Source organism: Sus scrofa, chromosome 1 (assembly GCF_054392235.1).
Source record: "Sus scrofa isolate SSC_HxYL_T2T_F1_AM1 chromosome 1, Sscrofa_HxYL_maternal_Yorkshire_Landrace_v2.0, whole genome shotgun sequence".
Lineage (NCBI taxonomy): Eukaryota > Metazoa > Chordata > Mammalia > Artiodactyla > Suidae > Sus > Sus scrofa.
In genome coordinates this window covers 110,001,026-110,024,470 of record NC_139383.1, presented here as the reverse complement: position 1 = coordinate 110,024,470, position 23,445 = coordinate 110,001,026, and the positions used below count along the sequence as shown (strand labels likewise).

At 40.3% G+C, this 23,445-nt stretch overlaps 1 protein-coding gene and 1 long non-coding RNA gene across 3 annotated transcripts in view; one reads left to right on the top strand and one right to left on the bottom strand.

The window, feature by feature from the left end:
• Nucleotides 1-162: 162 nt before the first annotated feature.
• On the top strand, nucleotides 163-23,083 carry MEX3C (mex-3 RNA binding family member C). Its single transcript, XM_021093297.2, has 2 exons — nucleotides 163-1,267; nucleotides 20,052-23,083. The coding sequence occupies exons 1-2, from the start codon at nucleotides 526-528 to the stop codon at nucleotides 21,275-21,277; spliced, it is 1,968 nt and encodes a 655-aa protein (XP_020948956.1). The 5' UTR covers nucleotides 163-525; the 3' UTR covers nucleotides 21,278-23,083.
• Nucleotides 17,304-23,445, bottom strand: part of LOC106506676 (uncharacterized) — a 43,147-nt gene continuing 37,005 nt past the window's right edge. For both annotated transcript variants that reach the window (XR_014808976.1, XR_014808977.1), the window contains exon 4: nucleotides 17,304-21,204. This is a non-coding gene — a long non-coding RNA (uncharacterized LOC106506676). The remainder of the gene's footprint in view (nucleotides 21,205-23,445) is intronic.

Genomic DNA, 23,445 nt, shown 5'->3' with positions numbered 1-23,445 from the left:
TGGCTCGTCCTGGTCACCCAATCAGAGAGCTCTGGGGAAAAGCGGGGCGGGGCCCAAAAAGAGGGTGGGGGGGTGGGGCTAGGGAAAGGAGTTAGAAGGCTGAGGGGAGGAGAGGGCGGGCTCCCAAGGATTAAAAGCGGCCAATCAGAGCCCGCCGGCTTCATTCGGAGAGCAGCGTGGGGCGTCGCCGCCGCCGCCGCGCGCGCCGGGGGCTGGTTAAGGCCATGAAACAAAAGAAACCCTGAGAGGGGAGCCGCTGCCACCTCCACCAGCCCGCCCCGCCGCCGTCCCCACCCACCCACCTAGTTACCTACCTCTGCCTCCTTCCCCTGCCCCTCCACCCCGCCCTCTCCGGTCTCCGGGGGCCCTGGCGCTCCTCGGCCCGGGTCGCCAGCCCCGCCGCCTCTCCAGAGGAAAGGTGTTTGCGCGCTGAGCAGGGCCGGGGCCCTGTCCGCCATGGGGCTCGCCGCCCGCCGCGCCTGACCCGGCCGCCGCCGCCGCCGCCATTGACAGCGCGCCGCCGCGATGCCGAGCGGCAGCTCCGCGGCCCTGGCCCTGGCGGCGGCCCCGGCCCCCCTGCCGCAGCCGCCCCCGCCGCCGCCGCCGCCGCCACTGCCGCCGCCCGCGGCTGGCCCGGAGCTCGAGGGGGACGGGCTCCTGCTGAGGGAGCGCCTGGCCGCGCTAGGCCTCGACGACCCCAGCCCAGCGGAGCCCGGCGCCCCGGCTCTCCGGGCCGCGGCAGCGCAGAGCCAGGCCCGGCGGGCGGCGGGGCTGTCTCCGGAGGAGCGGGCTCCGCCCGGCCGGCCCGGGGTTTCGGAGTCGGCCGAGCTGGAGCTGGAGGAGGACGAGGAGGAGGGGGAGGAAGCGGAGCTGGACGGAGAGCTGCTGGAGGAGGAAGAGCTGGAGGAGGCAGAAGAGGAGGACCGGCCGTCTCTGCTATTGCTGTCGCCGCCCGCGGCCGCCGCCTCCCAGACCCAGCCGATCCCAGGCGGGTCCCTGGGGTCGGTGCTGCTGCCCGCCGCCGGCTTCGATGCTCGGGAAGCGGCCGCGGCGGCTGCGGCGGCTGGAGTACTTTACGGAGGGGACGATGCCCAGGGCATGATGGCGGCGATGCTGTCCCACGCCTACGGCCCCGGTGGCTGCGGGGCGGCGGCAGCCGCCCTGAACGGAGAGCAGGCGGCCCTGCTCCGGAGAAAGAGCGTCAACACCACCGAGTGCGTCCCGGTGCCCAGCTCTGAGCATGTCGCCGAGATTGTCGGTCGCCAGGGTGAGTACGGGTTGGGGGTAGTCCAGCTGGGCATGGCCCGGGGCGTGGGTGGGGAGACGAAAGAAAAGAGCTTGGGGCAGAAAAGACAAGCCCGGCGAGTTCCCCCACGTCTACCGCGACGGGGTTTGGGAGGAGCCGAGGAAATGAGAAGATGGGTCACCTTGCGAAAATCCCACGGTGTTCGGCTCCTATTCTGTTGCCTGACAAAAGGTGGTAAGTTTCTCGAGCCACCCAGTCCGGCGGTGTTCACTCTACTCGGGTTGAATTCCTGGAACATCCGGCTGGCGTGGCACCAAAAACCTCAGTGAGGTGGTAAAAGGTCGGGTCGGTTGTGGATTCGGTGTTGTGCACGGAAAGCTACGAGATGACAAGTTTGCGCAGCCCACTGTCTTGTAAAAAGGGCATGGCTTCCCTTACAAGCAGATTGTTCGGATGAAGAAATTGACAGAAATGAAGGCTTGTAGAAAGAGCTTGAGGGGGAAGGGGATGTTCATGCGGTCGTTCCAACCGCCACCCCCCCCCCACCCCTCCGCTATTCAGAAATTTAGTTTTTGAAGAACAGCCTAACTCTCTGTGGATCTTAGTGTATTCCTTTTGATACATTCTAACTCTCGAAAAGGCACATTGATTACCTTTTTGAACACTTTAGGGTACACGATGGAGAAAAATTGAACAGTAAAATAATTGAGTTAAGGAACTTTATTTGTTTATACAGTTTTCAGTAAATACTCTTCTTCATTTGCCAGCACACTAGTACTGCAGACAGACTCCTCCCACATTGTTCAGACAAAGGACCTATGTCTCAGATTCCAGGAGTAGATTTGTGAAGGTGGGGGAAGGGGATGCCCAGAGTACCTCTGTATCCGGCATTTTTAGAGAACGTCCTATGCTCTTTTAGTGTAGCTCCCCCCCCTCCTTTATAAAGGAGTAACTATTACCTGCAGCTGACTTACTACAATATGATTTAACCTGGTTGATGCATGTCTCTTTACTGTTAGGTTGAGAGCATTGTTGGGGTCAAATAAAGAGAAATGATGGCGCTGCTGCTTAAATGATCTCATCTTTCCCAAGTGGTCTAAAGTACACATAAATAAGAGGTCTGTCGAAATGGTGGTTTCAAATATCAGAGTTGGCTCATTTCTTAGGTCTAGGATTTTAATGAGAAAAGTCCCTCTGAAATCTGGATGGAGAATAGCTTATTTCAGAGACTGCCTGATGATTGGTACTTAGAGGTGGTGTTCAAAGCTGATGCCATTCCATTAAGAGTTTATTCCTATGTTTGGTAAATAATTTTGCATGCCTTTTTTGGTTGGGCATTGTTGTTTTGTTTTTGCAATGCTGAAGATACTAATTCAGGACAGAAATGTTTTCACCTCACACAGGATAAAATTATAACATCTCAAATTATAGATCCAGAGTTGGTTGGGAATTCAGTTAACAGTATCAAGGAATTGCTATATCAAGCTTTATTTTTGCCAGGCATTGGGTTTATGGTAGTTGGGAATGTGAGGTTGATTCAGACTAACTTGTTGCCTTTAGGAAGCTAACAGTCTAATAAACAGTGGAATGGCACTAATCTAATCTGTAGTTAATGGCATGAACTATAGAGTATGACAAAGTCATACATAAAAGAAAAAGAACTTCCACCCTGGAAGGCCTTGGAAAATGAATAGGACTTTAATAACAAACAGAGATGGAAGAAAGGCTGAGGGACAGTGTGAGGAAAGGTATGGAGAAATAATCTCTAGATATGATTGGAAAGTTGTGTTTTTTGTTTTTGTTTTTTTTGTTGTTGTTTTGGGTCTGATACTTAGGGGGTTGGTGAAAGGAGGCTGGGAAGGTGTGTTCAGGCCCAACTAGGATGCCACTTCCTCAGCCCAAGTTGCTTCATTGTGCTCATGGTGACAGTTTAGGATAACAAAGGAAAAGAACATGTACGGGCCAGTTTTACTAAGAGAAAAGATACTGGTATCTTTTGTATACTTACTTTAATACAAAATTTTGACCTCTGTATTATACACTTTGAAGCATGGAAAAATGGTCCTTAATTATGCAGGCTGTTACCTTTATATAGTTCCGTTATTTAAAAGTAAACTTAATTCATTTTAAGTTTTTATTTTGTACCAGATTACAGCAATAAAATTCCTTAGTTTTTCTTTTTAGGTCTGATCTTACTGGTTAATAAGGAAATGTAAACCTATTTATGTCTTAGGACATAGAGACAAAATTGCTGACTATTCCTTTTGCACTTAATAGTTTCCCAGAGTTGATAGTACTGTTAAAAGTATGTCATCATCCTCTATCTTATCTTAAGAGCAGAAAGTCTTACCCCTTTCCTGTTCTGAAATATACAACTAGTGGATCATTGACCCATTTACCACCCCCACCCCTCATCAGCACCATAATAAAACCTTTGAGTTATTTTCCCACTTGCACAGAAAATCAGGCAGCTTCTAATGTTTGCATCCTTTTATAGTGTGATAATTTCCCTTTTCTCTTAAGTGAATAAACAGAACAAATGATTTAATTTACTTTTTGCTTTGGATGAACTAAATTTTCCTCCTTAAGAATTATCTATTCCTGCTATTTTATTCACTACCTGAAGTCATAATTTTCCGTTTGATATCTCTTAATTGGTTTTGGAAGTAATTATGTCACAGATGGAGACATCTGTGACTTTAGCTCTGAAGCAAAGAGTAGGACAAATGGAATTCTGAGTCATATAGACTAGCAACTCATGTAGATGGCCTCTAGTTCCAGTGTCTTTCAAAATACAAACCACTGTTTTTGTTAGTGATGAAAGTTGGCAGATTGTTGAGCTCATATTTATACTCCCCAGTAGTATATGGTCATTTGCAAATGTTAATGTGGCCCCCTTTTTAAGCTTTGCATCTCATTTTGAAACCAACAATATTGTAAAATAAAGCTAGGAACTAAAGAGGATTATTTATAATCAAAGATTTAGAATATAGATATAAAATGTAAACCTGACAACAGATTTAAGACCTAACTTTTATTAAGTGTAGTACCAGCAAGACACATTCATAATGCTTAACAAGATGTTTAAGTCATTCCAATTTATACAGTCGTTGATAACCAGTTAGACTAAAAAGTGAATTAAAGTAGAAGTCTGTGCCCGTTTTTAACCGTGTTATAAATACATATTGAATGTCATAAATTCAGTTGTTTTAAAGACTTAAAACCCAAGGTTTTATATTATTGTTTAAGATTGAATGTACATCTTAACTATTTTCATTAGTGAGTTATTTAATGGTATATGTGTGTCCTCTAGCCTCATAGTTGAGAAAAGCTATTTCTAGCCTTTTTGTATTGTATATTCTGTCTAAAAAAAAATCTTTGAGCTTATACACTTATCTGAACATTTATGAATAATACATGTGCTGATATACATTATAAAACATGTAAATAGTTTCTAAAGGATGAGATAAAAATGGAAATTGAGTGTTTGAATATTTTTTTCCCCCTGCACTCCAGTGGATTTTCTTGCACCCTACTTTGGTTATCACTGAGCTGGACCTTTCTTAGAAATTTCTTTCTTTTCTTTTCTTTTTTTTTTTTTTTAAAGGCAGCGCTTGCAGCACATGGAGGTTCCTGGGCTAGAGGTTGAATTGGAGCTGTAGCCAATGACCTACACCACAGCCACACCAGATCTGAACCACATCTGTGACCTATACCACAGCTCAGGCCAACGCCAGATCCTTAACCAACTGAGCAAGGCCAGGGGTCAAACCTATTCCTCATGGATACTAGTCAGATTCGTTTCCACTGAGCCACAACAGGAACCCCAGAAATTTTTTTCTTCTTTTTTGAGCTCCACTGATGCCCAGTAGTTATGTATAAAATTGCCACTTTTTAAACAATTAATATGTTATATTGCCTCAGTTTGTCTTAAATACATCCTTGTGAAAAGTTTTCCGGGTTTCTTTGAGTGAAACAACTCTTCAGGTTCTAAAAAAGAGAAAGCTTGTTCTTGTACTTAATTTCCCTGGTTAGGAAGAATTTCATGAGGAGAAATAGTTTCTGAATAATGCTAAAGCACACTGTCTTTTTTCCTTTTGTAGAAGAAGGGGGATTGTTGGCATTCTCTTTCTGTCGGGTACTGTATTACCTACTATTTAACTCTGCTAAGTCATTATATCCATTTTACAAGTGTAGAAAAACAAGTTTTGGTAGGTAAGTTACTCAGATAGTGGAACTTGGATTTAGACCAGTTTCTAAAGCCCTCACTTTACATTCCCACCTCAGTATTAAAGCATCCTGCTCAGGAAGGTTAATCATATCTTGAGTTAATTTCTTCCCTAATCATGAGTTGAGATACTTTATTTCTAATATATGTAACTTATAATCACCATCCAAAATAATTTATGTTGTAAAATTTTGGGATCCCTGTTACCCAGAAGTCATGAGTCTCATAGTCTAGTTCTAATGTGTCTAACTAGAAACTCACCATCATTAGTAATTTACAAGGTTATTTTGTGTTTATATACATGCTAGCTTTAAAAATCAAATATTGTTATTGTTCTAGGCTTTAAAATCTAAATGAGATTATTAGCTCTGGGATCATTGGGGAAGGTTCAGTTATTATAATTGTTTTGCAAACGGATGGGGAGATATACTGCATTTTCTTAGTGAACCATTTTGATTCACTAAGGAGCAAATGGAAAATAAGTGGTATTTTCTGCCCTGCCCCCCGCCCCCCATAGAAGTATCAGCAACCTAAAAATGATCCAGGGAGTCAAGTATTTGGGAACTGTTAACTCTGCTAGAGATTTATATTGAAAAATTTCCTTCCAGGAGTTCCCATCATGGCGCAGTGGTTAGCAAATCTGACTAGGAACCATGAGGTTGCAGGTTCGATCCCTGGCATTGCTCAGTGGGTTAAGGATCCAGGCGTTGCCGTGAGCTGTGTGTGGTGTAGGTCGCAGACACGGCTTGAATCCTGCGTTGCTGTGACTCTGGCGTAGGCCAGCAGCTCTAGCTCCGATTGGACCCCTAGCCTGGGGACCTCCATATGCCCTAGAAAAAAAAAGGCAAAAAGACAAAAAAAAAAAAAAAAATTTCCTTCCAGCAATATCTGTACGTTCTAGGTTCTTAACATGTTTTCAAGGAAATGTAGCAGATATTGCTTAATATTTTGTAGATTTGGTTTTGCATATAGTATTTGTACACATTTTAAGAAGTCAGTGCTTTTGTCTTAAACTGAATGCAAAAATGTTTTAGAGTGTATGTCTTAATATAAAAGTATATATTGAAAACTGTCCCAAATTGCCTTTAGCAGTCTCTGCTCAACTGTGGTATATTGGAAGGAGCCAGCAATCAGAAATTAAAATTTCTAAATTCCGATTACTCTGTGCCAGTAACTCTTTGTGGTCTTACACAAATCACTTAAACTCCCTAGGCTTCAGATTCCTCTTCTTCAGCTTGGTATAATCGTATCTACAGTATCTCTACAGGGATTGTGAATTAGACACAAATAGATCGACATATATGAAACTAAGTGATAGGCACATACTACTCTTGTTAAGTTAAATCTGAAATTAATTTGAACCACTGTTTAATCTCATTCACCTTTTCTTAGCTTTAGCAGTTTCACACATTACTGTAATGTGATAGAACTAGAACCAACTGATGTCTGAAAGCCTGTTAGACACATAGCACTTCTATCCAGATAGGCTTAAATGATGCTGTGATAACAAAGAATCCCAGCATCTCAATATCATCAAAACAATGGTTTGTTTCTTATTCACAGAGGCGCTGATTATTTTAGTCTTTCAGGGACATAGGTCAGGAAAGCAGCCACCATCTCAGTGTGTTGGCTGGTCTTCCCCTGTGCCAGAGGGATGAGAGACAGTGGTATAGCACACATTGGTCTTTAACTGTTAGACCCAGAAGTAATAATGATCACATCCACTCCTGTTTCATTAATCAGAGTTAAGTCATCTGGCCACACCTAACTTCAAGTGGGCGAGAAATTGCATTACAATCCTGTGTCCGTAGGAGAGAGCCAAAATATTCATAAACAGCTGTGGTGACTACATAGTATTAATTTTAAAATCTACAGGATTGTTACAGAATTTTTTAAAATGTTATTTATGCCTTGTAGAATTTGTAATTTAACTCAAAGTAGGGAAAAAAATAGATGATCATGTTCATAAGATACTAAATAGATAAAAACTCTTTTAGGAAACTCCAAATATGGATGATCTATTTTAAAACCCCGTTGATCTTCAGGTGATTCTAAAGTGACATTTATTAAACTGCGTCTTAATCCTTCCCAAATGGCTTGTATACCATAATGCATGTTTACTTTTACCTTTTTTCCCACATGCTACCAGTTAGGCACCATATAGGCATTTATAAGGATTATATATGATATTTAAGCTTTTAAAATGATACTCCAATATTAGTAATACCAAGCCCAACTATACTAAATTAAATATGCACAGCTTAATGCTATTTGAATATTTTGAGTCTTTATTCCATAACTGACTTGGAGAATTTTAAGTTATACTGCATAATTAGAGCACTTCTTTCATGCTAGTGTTTGGGATTTAAGAACAATTCAGGTAGGTATGTTGGTTGCCTTTGTCCAGTAAACAAAAACTGCTGTTCATTGTATACTGGGAAGCCTGTTTTGACCACAAGTTGTATCATGAAACAGTAAGACTAGGCCTTGATAAAATTATTTAATGAACTGAAGATGTAGTTGAAGATAAGCATAAAGTCATTTTAAATGTAGCTAGAGGAGAGTGAGGAGGGAATATTCCAAACTACTAGAAAATCTCCTCAAAAGGTTAGCACTGTGAAGTGTTTGCCCTTTGGGCTGACCTTATTACCATCCCCCTTTCTGTACTGCTCTCTCTTCTCCTTGGGCTTATCTACTGCCTTTCCACCAGTACCTGCAGGAAAGGACATTGAACTTTGAGTTAGAAAACTCGTTAAAGACCTGGTTTTACCATTTGTTGCCTGTGACCATAGACGAATCACCTCACTGAGTCTCAGTTTCCTCTTTTGGAGGAAAAAAACTTGTTCCATCCACTTGTTGTTCCTGGCCTCTTCCCTATCCCCATTTGTTGTGAGGATCAAGTTTGAGAATGCATCATTAGTACAAATTAACTGTACAATTGAAAGCATAGAGGTAATAAATTATATATGAGATAGGGTAAGGTTTATAATTTTTTTTTTTTTTTTTTACTGCTAGATTTGTACTCTGAGCAAATGCTAGTTGAAACCAAAAATTATCATTTTAGTAAGTTTTTCCTAGGGTATATAGTATAGCACTAGTTAGTGATACACATGATATTTTTTTTTCAAGTTTACAGTATGTCTTAAAATTTATTTAAAATCAGAACTTTTGAAATGTATTTCCTGGTAAAGACCTAAGCTAGTCTGTAGTCTGGAAAAGAATCATTTACAAATGAACCTGATTCCATTATATGGTACCCAAATAGAGGTAATTCTGAGGTTTCTATTAACATCCTCTAAACGACATGAACCCAATTTTAAAATCCCCTGCTAGCAAAATTGTTCATCCTTTCATCTCTAATTTACACCCTTGTCTGTGTGTCACAGCTTTAGTGAAAGGCCAAATATGAGCCTTAAAAAAAAAATTTTTTTTCGATCCTTGTGTCTAAACTAAGTGAAAAGGGGGGGGGTTATACCTTTAACCTCTATTTTTAAAAATATATATACACAGGGAATTCTCCACTTTTAAGAGTCAACTAGGAAAATAAGGCAAGTGGAAAGAAGGGTGTATTTAGGGAATGGGGTACTTAGGAGTCATTAGTTTGTAACTTTGGGCAAGTCTCACCTTCAGTTTTCTTCACGTATAAAATGAGATTGAACTAGATTATTTCTTGTAGCTCTTATATTCTGAGTTTTGTCTAAAAAGAGTTCCTAAAATCATGTTAAAAGTAAGCCAGGTTTCAAATTACCAGTTAGATTGGCTTCAACGTATCTTCTCCCAGTTTTGTAAAGTTTATAATATTTTAACATGCTTTTCATAGTCTAAATATAAATTTTATTTTTAGGATAAAGATTTTAAATTTTGTTTATGGCCTTGGTGTGCAGGAGCTTGATGTGGGATCTCAGTTCTCAGGCCAGGGATTGAATCCAGACTATAGCAGTGAAAGTGCTAAATCCTAACCACTAGACCACCAGGGAACTCCATAATTATTTCCACCATACAGATAAGGAAATAGATCTGAGGAAATATTAGGAGCTTAGCCAAGGTCTCAAGCTAATAGAATGGAGCCTTCAGTCTCAGTAGACCTCCTATCTTAGTAGTTGGTAAACAAGCAGACAAAGCAACAAGGCTATACCATCACCAGCCAATGATATAAGAAAAGAAAATGACAGATCAATATCTGTACATGAACACATGTAGACACTAAATCCTTTTGGTGCTTGAAGTTTGATACAAGTCAATGAGGGCAGAATGAATCTCAGTTAGCTCTGCTTCCTTAATTTCGGTTTCAGTTATGTGAAAGAGGAGTTCTCATTGTGGCTCAGGAGGTTAAGGACCCAGTGTTGTCTCTGTGAGGATGGGGATTTGATTCCTGGACTTGCTCAGTGGGTTAAGGATTCCCAAAAGCTGCATGATGTGGCTCAATCTGGCATTGCTGTGGTTGTGGTGTAGGCCTACAGCTGCAGCTCTAATTCAGCCCTTGCCCTGGGAACTTCATTTGCTACAGGTGTGGCAGTAAAAAAATAAAAAAAGAAAAGTACCTGAAACAAAGCAGATGCTTGCTCTTTATTTTATTGAACTGAATTGTTGGATTAGAAACTTACCACTTTATTATTGTTTTAGTTTTCATATTGTGGTAACTTGGGTTTTCTTTTCTCTGTGCCATTATCCCTAACCCTTTACCTGAAGAGCTAGTCAACCTAAAGTTGTTTGGATCTGTTTGATATAGATGCTACATTAGATGGCTCTATGAATACTGGTAATAAAAACTAAAATCACATAAATGAAGCTGTTTAAGTATCACCATAATGATGCCTAAAGTAAAACTATTCTTACAGAAAATTTCAGAAAATTTCGTAAGCTATAAGGAGGAGCCTTGAACCCTGGAAAGGAAAGTTATTTCTACCGTGTGTTTTTAGGAATCCACTGCATTGCTGATCTGAACAGTTTATTTAAATATTGGATTAAGTTGTATGCATAAGAAACACTCTTACTGGGATTTAGCTGAATGATATTCCTCAGTCTTTGAAGCTAATACTGAAGAACTGGGTTCTTGTAAAATTAAAGGAGCTTTTGAATAGTCTGTCTAGACTATTCCAAGAGGAAAGGGATCTTATCTATATGTAAAATCATTAAATAATATGACCCCGCATTCTAATATATCATGCACTATACATATAAAATAAGGTGTTTTCTCTAATGTGTTTAGAGAAAGATAGTATGAGTAATGAGAGGAGTGTGGAATTATTAGACAATTTCTGAGATCTGACTTTCCAGCTGGGAAATCTAAGCTCTTTACTATCATTCCTAAAATACTCTTATGATGGTGATTAAATGAAAATATAGGAGAGTTTGGAAAACTGAAAAGTGTTCTACAAATTTTCATTATTTCAAAGCCAAGCCTGTTGGCTCAGTTAAGTCATGAAATACTTGAGGGGTTGGGGGAGTTGGCCTAAAAAGCTATCCCTTTACTGAGCACTTACTTGAGTAACAGGCATTGTAATAAATATTTTGAACATTATTTCACTTAATCCTTGCAACAACCAAGTAAGAAAATTCTATTAATATATTATTAATTATAGTTCCTCACCCATGAAGGAGAGATAGAGGTTTAGTGACCTGTTAGAGCTCACAGAGCTGGTTAGTGATGTTCTGTCCAAAATCTTGTGTTCCCCACTATTATTCAACCTACTTTTCATAAGGAAAGGAAGACTAGATATATGTATGTGAGATATGGTAGTATCTGATTGTCATCCCGAGTGCTCTTTAGACTTAAAGAAAGAGGAAGTGATTTTGTATTTTCTAGGAGAAGAGGATCTTGGTCAAAAAATAAAAGCATTGGAAAGGACCTAGAGGTTGAATGATCTAACATAAAAACCACAAGCAAACTGGTTGTAGATTAGAGCCTAATCCTGCAGATAATCAGATTTTTATTCTGTGCATTGTTTCCTTTAAACTGGACCTTGGAAGATTAACAAGTGGTAGCTGTGATAGTAAGAGTCATAGCTATACTTGTATTATTCTTGAGTTCATAGAGGCTTTCATATATACAGTCTCATCTTTTCCAAAGGGCCATGATTGTTACTCAGGAGAGTTTGTTATTCAGAAGATTGAGGGTGGGGTGAGGGGGTACTAGGAAGATTTTCCAGCTTATTTAGGAAAATACCTGAGCAGAGTTAGACGAGGAACAGGGCATGTGTAGGAGATGGTGAAGACTGGCAGAAGGTAGGTAATGGCCACTTAATTGGGAGAAGGATAGGGTAGGAGGTAGGGGTGATTTTAATATAAAACCAGGAGTTCTAATTTTCTTGAAGGTAAAAAGACGTACTTAAGGAGCTTCACTTCCTCTCCTTATTTTTATTAAAGTGTTGTATGTACATGTGTGTATACTGATTTCCCTTTTAAAATTAAATCTCTTAGAATTTGTAAAGAAAGGTATACCCCAAGGATGACCCAAAGTAAAAGTACACATAGTTTTAGTGTGTGTTATTAAAGTTTTAGCTTGCTTAAATCATCTTATATATGTAGTTAATTTATGAGATGATTGGAAAATATAATTAATTTCTGGGAAACAAAAACCTCTGAAAAAAAATCACCAACACCTCACATAACATTTGGGGCTTCCTTTTTTTTTTTTTTTTTTTTTTTGATCTTTTTGCCTCTTCTGGGGCCGCTCCCATGACATCTGGAGGTTTCCAGGCTAGGAGTCTAATTGGACCTGAATGAAGCCTCTGGCTTACACCACACACACAGCAATGCAAGATCTGAGCCATGTCTGCAACCTACACCACAGCTCACGGCAATGCTGGATCCTTAACCCACTGAGCAAGGCCAGGGATCAAACCCACAACCTCATGGTTCCTAGTCGGATTCATTAACTGCTGAGCCAAGACGGAACTCTCTGGGGCTTCTTTCTTTAAAAAACAAATTCTTTTGCATCTACAAGATAAGAGTTTAAACGCCCTTTGCTTGACATTGATACTAATCATCTCCCATCTAGCCTGCTCCCCTGACATTCTACTCTCCAGACACTTAAAGCTCCCACAATACTGAGCCAGATATGGTCTCCTGGCTGCCATCTTGTGCTGTTGATTCCTTCTTTGGCACTTGTATTTCCCTCTGCTCTCCTTCCCACTTGACAAAACCACTTCAAGCCTAAGTTCAAATGCCTTTGAAGCCTTCTTTCATTTACTGTAAGCAGTAAAGTCCTCTCCTTTTCTATGCCCTCGCTGCTTTGTATGTCTGTTTTCCTTGAAGCAATTATGTCTGTAATGTTTGCATGACTATTTCTTTATTCTATACTATGAGCTCCTTAAGAGCAGAAAAGATGATAGGACTTGGAAGAATGGGCAGATATTTGGAGGAAGGGCAAATGATAGTGCAGTAGGCATTATCTTCCCCCGAAGATGCCTATAACCTACATCCCTGGAAACTGAATGTTTACTACCTGGAGTATGGACCTTGAGAAGATCATCTGGGTGGGCCCATTGTAATAACATGAGTCCTTAAGAGCAGAAAAACTTCCCCAGCTGGGTCAGAGAAGAGGAGGGATAAGAGATAAGGGATTTGAGAAAGATTTAACCTCCATTGCTGGCTCAAAAGTTGGAAGGACAGGGTGGTAAGCCATGTTGGTGGCTTATAGGAGCTGGGAATGGCCTTCAACAGATAGTTAGCAAGGAAGCAGGAAGCTCAGTCCTATGACTGTAAGCAACTAAATCCTGCCAATAACCTGGATGAGCAACTAGATAGATTCTCTCCTGGGGCTTCCAAAAAGGAACACAGCCCTGCAAACACCTTGATTTTAGCCATGTTGACCCATGTTAGACTTCTGACTTCGAGAACTGTAAAATAAAAAACTTGTGACATTGAAGCCATTGTGTGGTTTAAGTTGTCATTAGAAAACTAAAGTAGGTAATAAGCAAAATCAAAGAAAAGGATTTCTGGATTGAGGACTCTGTTTTCTTTTTAGCTCTCAGCTCCTAGAGGCTGCCTGCAGTTCCCTGCCATGAGGTCTCCATGGGCAGGTCAAGCATAGATTATTGGCTTTCTTCCAGTCTAGCCAGAGCATATCTGACTACTTCTGAGACCAGCTGGAGAAAACTCTTTTAAAGGACTCCTGATTAGGTCAGGCCCACCCAGATAATCTGGATAAGCTTCCTATTTTAAGGTGAATTGATTTGGACTGTAATTATATCTACATTGCAGACTGTAATTCTACATCTGGTTCTTTTAAGTATATCATTCCACATGTTTCATGGAATTAAAAAGTGGCCTTAAAGATCTAGTCTAGTGGTTTTAAGCTTTTCCGACCGTGACACCACCGTCCCCCAGCAAAAGAACATTTTACATTGCAGCCCATTGTATACATACTTCACTGAAACATTTGGAACCTATTAAATTGATACTGCAAATCATGGTTTGAGAAACACTGAAGATACCGTTTCAATTCCTTTGCTTCAACTCCTCTCCAAGCAGCAGAGGACCTCTCCCTCTTAATTGCTCAGGTGGCTTGTGGGAGAGGCTCTCTTTACCCTGTAAGAAAGAGATCAAACCTCTTCTATACCAGGGAGTGAGAGGTCCAGAATTCTGGCTGCAGCTAAAGGGTTTTAAGGTGAAACACAGCCCCAGCCACCGTGATAAAGAAAGGGGAAATGAGTTCGTAAAGGAGGTAGGAGACCTTTTTTTGGCCATGACTGCAGCATGTGAAAGTTCCCAGGCCAGGGATTGAACCCACACCACAGCAGCTGCTGCAGTGACAGTGATGGGTCCTTAACCCACTGTGCCACAAGGGAACTCCTTAAGAAACTTTTTATTTGGGCTATTTACTTCCAAATCAAAATTACAGCTATGAAAGTCATTAGTGCTATCCTAGTTCTTAATCTCTATACAGTGTATACACAAGCTGTGTACTGTTCAACATATGTTGGTTTTTATTTGTAGCTATAGGAAAAAACTGTTAGTTCTTTGAACTTAAAAAGCCTTATTCAGCTTTGAGGTTATCAAATCATTTACCCAGCTGTTTATAGTTAAAAAAAAAAAAATCTTAGAACTAGCTAAAAGTCTGACTGATATGCTAAGTCTAGTAAAATGTATCATTTACTCATGTTTAAAATTTTTCTAATTATTTATTGGGGGGGGGGAACTAATGCACTACTTTGGTTCAAAATTAATAAAGGAGTTCCCATGGTGGTGTAGTGGAAAAGAATTCGACTAGGAACCATGAGGTTGCAGGTTCGATCCCTGGCCCTGCACAGGGGGTTAAGGATCTGGTGTTGCCTGAACTGTGGTGTAGGTCACAGGTGCGGCTCGGATCCTGCATTGCTATGGCTGTGGTGTCGGCCTGCAGCGATAGCTCTGATTCGACCCATAGTCTGGGAACCTCCATATGCTGCAAGTGCAGTCTTAAAAAGAAAAAAAAAATTATAAAAAATAAAGTGTACAAGAAAAATTAGTCTCCCTTCCACTCTGTCCTCAAGTTAACCAGTGTTAGACTGCAGTGTTCCCTTATATAGTTGTACCAGCCTCACACTAATAGTAACGGTAATATAACACAAAGGTCATTTTCACTTGTGCAGGTATTCCTGCAGACACAATTCTAAAAGTGGGGTTGTAGGGGCTTTGGATACATGGGGTTATAATTTTGATGGATATTGTGGAACTGCCTTCAAGCAGATTATACTCTCAGCAGCTGAAATGAGGGTCCTTTTCCCCATTCTTACCAGCACTGGTTTTGGTATTTGACAATCTTATAGGTGGAAAACAATACCTCTCTGTTCATATAAAAAATGGGAGCTTTGATGTTCAGAGCCATTTATACATTTCCTTTTCTGTGAGCTAGTTCTTTTACCTATTTTTTCTGTGGGGTTTGGGGGTTTTGATATATAGAGCAGGTGTATAGGCACATGTGTAAGAGAAATCAGCCATTTGTGATGTGAGTTGTAAGCAATTTTTTTACCTTGTTTATATAGTTTTGACATGTAAAAATTCTTTTAAAAGTTCAGTCTAGTTTATCAGTATCTTTATGCCTTCTAAATTTTGTGCCAGTCTGAGATTATAAATTTTTCCATGGTTTTTTAAAATATCTGCACTTTCAAATAAAAACTCAATCTAAAATATTTCAAAAAGCGGAGTTCCTTCGTGGCTCAGCGGAAACAAATCTGACTGGCATCCATGAGGATGCAGGTTCGATCCCTGGCTTTGTTCAGTGGGTTAAGGATCCGGTGTTGCTGTGAGCTGTGGATGGTGTAGGTCACAGATGCGGCTCGGATCTGGCATTGCTGTGGCTGTGGTGTAGGCTGTAGCTCCAGTTCCACTCCTAGCCTGGGAACCTCCATATGCCATGGTTGCAGCCCTAAAAAAATAAATATTCCAAAAGCTTTTTACCTCCTCAACCTGCAAAATAATAAAACAAGTTTGTTTTTTACTCGTTTAGTTTGTGTCATCTGTTCAAAACTCTGCCTATTCAAATTATCCCCAACTTTATACATTATGATTGATGAGACTTCTTATAGTGCTAACCTGAGTTTAGACTACTGTGTTAATTAAAACTGTCTTATAAAATTTAGAAGCAAAAAAGAAATACTTCTGGAGTTCCCATCGTGGCAAAGCAGCGGAAACGAATCCGGCTAGGAACCATGAGGTTGTGCGTTCATCCCTGGCATCGCTCAGTGGGTTAAGGATCTGGCATTGCTGTGAGCTGTGGTGTAGGTCACAGACACAGCTCAGATATGGCGTTGCTGTGGCTGTGGCGAAGGCCAGCAGCTGTAGCTCTGATTAGACCCCTAGCCTGGGAACCTCCATATGCAGTGGGTATGGCCCTAAAAAAAGACGAAAAAAAAGAAAAAAATTTCCATTGGCAGTGGTATAAAAGGGGTTGGCTTTGCCATTTTCCTGTTACTTCCTTCCCCTGATCAAATTCTAAGCACATGACTCTTTTGGGGAGGGTAGGCCTTTTTTACACCCCTATCTTAGAGATATTCCATGCTCCAGCCTTTTTGTCTTACGTCTTTCTTATAAGCCATGTATTAAACGCTGATTTATTAGTGCCATAGGCTGGATAGTGTCTGTGTACCTTGAGGCATATTTTCTTAGTTAATAATATACCTACTAGGTGTTAAATAAAAAGTACTCTACAGAGGTACAACTGACGTTGCTAGTAGTCTCAGAAGCATTTGGATAAGGTTTTTGTTCTTGTTTTTTGTCTTTTTAGGGTCGCACACATGGCACATGGAGGTTCCCAGGCTAGGGGCCAAATTGGAGCTGTAGCTGCCAGCCTCTACACCATAGCCACAGCCACACTAGATCTGAGCCATGTCTGTGACCCACACCACAGCTCACGGCAACACCAGATCCTTAACCTGCTGAGCGAGGCCAGGGATCAAACCTGCCTCCTCATGGATGCTGGACAGATTCGTTTCCACTGAGCCACGAAAAGAATTCCTGGAGAAGTTTCTTAAATCACTTTTCTAATGTTCACTGTAGTAAGGTTTGAGAGGGGACCAGCCAACCCTAGACCCTTAGGCTAACTCTCCCTTTGTCTTTAAAAGAAGTTGCCCAGTGTTTTTCTCCAGGACCCTTTTTGTTAGAAATGTTTGGTCTAGAAGACTGCCTTCTTGTTAAGTTGTAGCCCAGAGTATAAATTCATATCCAGATAATGATGGTAACTCCCTTGAGTGTACAGTACGAACAAGTCGCTCACACCACCCCAGTCAGACTTTCTTAGGCATCTCTCCATCAGTCACACATTAGCCAATGGAAAGTGATTGCAGGTCTCAGCCTCAAGCAACACCTACTCTACTGAATGAGGGTGTTTTCTAGAGATTCACTCTGTTTAAATAGGTAGATATGGAAGTTTTATTGTTCTGGTCTTCCAATTCACTTTCTATTTGGAACAAAAGCAGATACAGATTTTTCCTATACTCAGACATTACACTATCAGTTTAGTTTTGTAGTTCATGGCAGATAGAAACTTAATGCAGCACTCTAAAACTTTCATGTTTTACAGTAGCATAAATTTGACTCATCTTTAGTTTCCTTGATAGCACCTAAGCCACCTCCTCCACTCGGCTCTTCTTATCTCATCCAGTTACTGCACTAAGTGCTTTCCTTGCAATTTTGCTTTTAGGCTGCAACCCCCCCCCCCACACACACACACAAGGTCTTCCCAGATATAATCTTCAGGCTAGAGTAAATCTGACTCTAAAAATCTTTTCATGATAGATACCTACGATCCAGCAGTGAGAAAGCAGCCATTTCTTAAGTTCTGCAGTTGGTGAGAAGGGGGAAGAGGCTCTTCATTTGCAGTTTAGATCCACAAGTTCAGCGGCACATTGAGTAAAGCTGTATTGAATATGCTATAATTGAAATTAACATCATCAGTTCCTTTCAACAAGGTTAGATTAGCAGTATGGGGCCAGAATATGAAAGCCCAGGAAAGCTCAGGAAAAACAAACAAAACAAAACAAAACAAAAAAACCCTAGGTGCAAAGCAATATGACATATATATAAGAAAGGCCCAGTGTTCTTTCATAGAAAAAGTGATCTTTATTTCAGAAAATTTCATATGGCCACCCAGTGGCATATACTTACAGCCACTCAGCACTTGGAGAATGCTTAGGAAGGGCACACAAACCAGTCCTGAGAGAAAGGAAGCTTCATTGAGGGTGAAGCATCTAAACTAAAAACTGAAGGGCTAGGGGAGTTAAGCAGAGCTGGTAATAAAGGAGCAAGGACAAAGGGACATTCTGGTCATGGAAGCAAGGGAGCAAGGATTGGAGTTTAATATGGTGGAAGCACCCTGCACAGTTAAAGAAGTGAGGAAGGGGAAAGGGGAGTGGTCCAGAGATGAGTCTAGGGAGAGGTAATCAGGCACCAGGGAAAGAGGGACCTTGTGTGTGCCATTGTTAAGACCATATCTTTATGGTAGCACTTTAGCAAAGACCTAACCATGTGATCCGTGCTTTATTCAGAAAGCATCATCTGCCTAGGGTGAATATAGACTGGATTGGAGTGAGGCAAGCTTGGAGTTAAGGAGACCTATTTGGTTGGGGGTAGAAGGTACTGTTGCGATTAGGCATATTAGAAATGTCTAGAAAGAATTAGTTTTTGTACAATTATGAATTTGTTGAGGGCCAAAAAGGAAAATTAAGAAAAAGATCTGCCCAGATTGTAACATGTGTCTTCAGTAGCACCTAGCTTCTTTATTTTGAGGAACGAGGAATGGCATGATATATTCATGAGAAGAAATCTATTCTGGCAGGCTTCATGTTGAGATCTTTGAAAAGTATAACCTCAGAGTTGTATGCCTTAGTTATATGGTTGACATTTTTAAGTTATATTTTGAAACCCTCTAATCTTACACACTTGGCACTGGTAATGGGTGATTACTTCAAAAAGTTATGCATATGTGTCTTCGATATTTTAACTTAAATGTACTTAGAATTTAGAGCCCAAGCCTTTTATTTGAGAATGGGGCTGCCAGCCAGCGTGGTCCTTCAATAAAACCATGTCCAACGGCCATATTCTGTAGTTTCCAGTATGTTTCTTTTGAATTTCACAAGAACTTTACAGTGAGTGCAAAATTATTCTGTGTTAGTTTTTTTTACCCTAGGATTTTACAGTTGTCCCATCCAACAGCATCTTTTTTTTTTCTTTACTCATCCTTTATTGAAATTTCTAAAAATAATTTTCATACTAGTTCAGTGTCTTTTTGCATTCATATGTTACTGGTTCATGTAATAATTTAGCACATGAGTACAGTTAGTATAAACAGATTTGGGGAGAAAGAGCTGATTTTTAATAAGCCGGAAATCCAGCTGATGGAACAGAAGTGAGACAATCTACTAGCCTTGAGCACTTTGCTCTTATCATCAGTTGAACTGTACAGAGGGAAAGGTAATGATAAGGTAAAATGATAAGACAATTAAGTGGGAATCAGTTGAAGAACTTTTATCATATAGTGTAGTTGTGTGAAATTGGAGGTTCTTGAACTAACAAAACACTATAACTTTTAAAGTCAGACTAGATTTAACTCTGGATGTGCCTTTTACTAGCTGTGTGAACTTGGACAAGTTATATACATTTTTTTCTGTACTTCATTTTCCTTAGCAATAAAAGGAGTGCAGTAGTCTCATTCTTAGGGTTGTTGTGTAGGTTAAATAAGACAATAGATATTAAATGTCTCACATACACGTTACCGGTTTTTCTTTGCCACCAACACCCTGCAAGGTAGTAAACTGTTAGTATTCTGAAAGTCAGCCCACTCATAGTGTAGCTATCCTATATAGAGTATTCCTGCATCATTTGCAATGGTTAATAACGAGAGAGAGAAAACAATAATCCTCTTAGTTTAAAACCTCTAGTAGAGGGATCCCCAGAAGGGTGTAGTTCAGGATCTAGGCGTCTTAGTGAAGTTAGGAAAGTTTTATTATATAGTGATAAGTTTTTCTAATAAAGAAAAAAAACTCTAAAAGGGGGAAAACTGCAGACTCTTAGGTTAAAAGGATCTCTCTCTGATTTGCCTTTATCAATATTGTTGAAGTAGGTGTTGATTCTAATGAAATCTTTTCTTTCTAACAGGTTGTAAAATTAAAGCGCTGAGAGCCAAGACGAACACGTACATCAAGACGCCTGTTCGTGGTGAAGAGCCCATTTTTGTTGTCACTGGGCGGAAAGAAGATGTTGCCATGGCCAAAAGAGAAATCCTCTCAGCTGCAGAGCACTTCTCCATGATTCGTGCATCTCGAAACAAAAATGGCCCGGCCCTGGGAGGGTTGTCATGTAGTCCTAATCTGCCCGGTCAAACCACCGTTCAAGTCAGGGTCCCCTATCGTGTGGTAGGATTAGTAGTTGGACCCAAAGGAGCAACTATTAAAAGAATTCAGCAGCAGACCCACACCTACATAGTAACACCGAGCAGAGATAAGGAACCTGTCTTTGAAGTGACAGGGATGCCCGAGAATGTTGACCGAGCACGAGAAGAAATAGAAATGCATATTGCCATGCGTACAGGAAACTACATTGAGCTCAATGAAGAGAATGATTTCCATTATAACGGTACTGATGTAAGCTTTGAAGGTGGCACTCTTGGCTCTGCATGGCTTTCCTCCAATCCAGTTCCTCCCAGCCGCGCCAGAATGATATCCAATTATCGAAACGATAGTTCCAGTTCTCTGGGAAGTGGTTCCACAGATTCCTACTTTGGAAGCAATAGGCTGGCTGACTTTAGTCCAACAAGCCCATTTAGCACAGGAAACTTTTGGTTTGGAGATACACTACCTTCTGTAGGCTCAGAAGATCTCGCGGTTGATTCTCCTGCCTTTGACTCTTTACCAACACCCACTCAAACTATCTGGACTCCGTTTGAACCAGTTAATCCACTCTCTGGCTTTGGGAGTGATCCTCCTGGTAACATGAAGACTCAGCGTAGAGGAAGTCAGCCATCAACTCCTCGTCTGTCTCCTACATTTCCTGAGAGCATTGAACACCCACTTGCTCGGAGGGTTAGGAGCGACCCACCTAGTACAGGCAACCATGTTGGCCTTCCAATATACATCCCTGCTTTTTCTAATGGTACCAATAGTTACTCCTCTTCCAATGGTGGCTCCACCTCTAGCTCACCTCCAGAATCAAGACGAAAGCACGACTGTGTGATTTGCTTTGAGAATGAAGTTATTGCTGCCCTAGTTCCATGTGGCCACAACCTCTTCTGCATGGAATGTGCCAACAAGATCTGTGAAAAGAGAACGCCATCATGTCCAGTTTGCCAGACAGCTGTTACTCAGGCAATCCAAATTCACTCTTAACTATATATATATACATAAATACTATATCTATATGGACTCGTAAAGGCATGGGTATAATGGTACCCCCAGTAAACTTCCTAATGAATTCTTATGACTGTTATCAGGCTTTATTGGGATTAGGCTAAAGTTGTTAGTAAACTTATAAAAGGCTGCTATGGTAACACTAAACCTAAGTGGTCTCTTGTCTATTAGTTTGGTTTGAATTATTAATACTATCTTGTAGACGCAGAGACATAGCTTGTGTAAGAATTGCTAAAGCTGACGTTCAACTCGGCTGAGTGAAGATAATCATAGGTTGTGTGACCCTATGAGAAAAGTGTATACGTCTAAGATTTCAAAACGATGGGTCCCAAAGCCTAACCACATTAAGAGTTTATGGAGGGTACTTGGCATTACAGATGATTCAGACACTTCCAGTGCTGCCTTCTTTACACTGCCAGTTTTGACAAAACAGGTTTGTTTGTTTTTTATTTTACAACAACTTATGCCTAATTCTGCAGGATTGCAAGTAACTTTTTAATGCATTGTGATTAATTATTGGTAATAATAGGGCTGATGGCAGTTTACTCAATCACTGGTTATAATTTGGGACAAAAACTGCTACATTGACCTTCATCTCGCCCAGAGTGCTCACGGCTGGTGTGATCAGTGGATCAGGAATGCAATTGTGTCGATTGTGAATTCCTACCCATTGCCTCCCTCGGTGAATATGGAAATGGCCACCTGGGTTTTTCCATTGCAGGAAGGGCTTTGGGATGCACCTATATTGGCTAATCGAGGATGTGAACATTCCATTCATTAGTCTGATCAAGCTATTGATTAATTTTTAGACTCTAGATCAAAATGTGAAACATTTTATGTTCAATCCATATTTGTCTTGCACATTATAAATATATTTTTATTTTTTAGTAATTTTGGGGAGGGGGGAGAGAGGGGTAATAATGCCCTTAACATAATTCACAAAAGCAGCTGTGACGACCTCCAATCAGTTTACTTCATTTCAAAACTATTTCCAATCACAGGAAAGATTTATTTAAGATACACTTTTACATTTCACCTGTGGATGTCTGTGACTTCATCCTCAGTATGTTCCCAAATCTGTGCTGGCATTGAATGGACAAAACATTGTACTGGTGGGTTTTTCTACTAATTATTTTTTGAAGCGTTATTTTCCCAACACAAAAGAGCTTTTTTTCTCAGTATAACAAAAATTGAAATCCTATGTGTATTGAATAGTAAATAGACAAATTTTATTTTTTATTTCCACTTGAAGAGTTACATTTCGTATAAAAGTTTACAAATAACGGTTTTTATTTTGATTTTTTCAGTATAAAAAATTGCCTTGATGGCATATTATGATGTAATGCTAATTGCTAGTAGGATAGTTAAATGTCAGTATTGAAACCTAATCTTTAGCTGCCGTCTTGTAGATACAAACGAATGTTCACCAAGCATGTATTTTGTATTTTGTTGCATTGTACACTGCAACTAATAAGCCAAGGAATCAACATATATTAGGTGCGTGTACTGTTTCTAAAAACCACAAACTAAGAATGATAAATTATCAATATAGTTTAGTATTTGCTAATTTTACTACACTCTTTTGTTATGTATATGTAGGGAAGTCATAGGGATTATAAATTCAATTTGAGTAAAGTTTAAAACCATATATTTTATGATAAAGGGCCTTTAACTTAAGATGGCCAAAGCACTGATATTATATATTTGCTGTAAAGAGAATTATAAGAGTTTTATTTTTCTGATATTAAAAGTTACTTAATAAAGACTTGTTTCCATTAACTTGAATGTATTCTCCTTGGTGTTTTTCATGTAATCACTAATTTAGCCTGGAAGATTGCTTATTTGCCAGAATTGAAAATTTACTTTTACAAAGTTTCCCTCTCCCCAGACAGTGACCCGTGTTCGTTCTTTTAGAGATTTTTTTTTTGTGTGTTTTTAGTATTGAATGTGTTGTTTCTGCTGCTATCCAGATGTAGCTTTTTTCTTTAAATAAGAGTCATATTATAGCAAAATTAGAGATTTGGCTGGTTTTAGATGGTGTAGTTACATGTCTATAGAGTCGACCACAAATAAATCACTGTTAACCTAATTGTAAATAAAACAGTGAATGACTTTATACATGTTAATGTTAACTAAAATCCCAAATC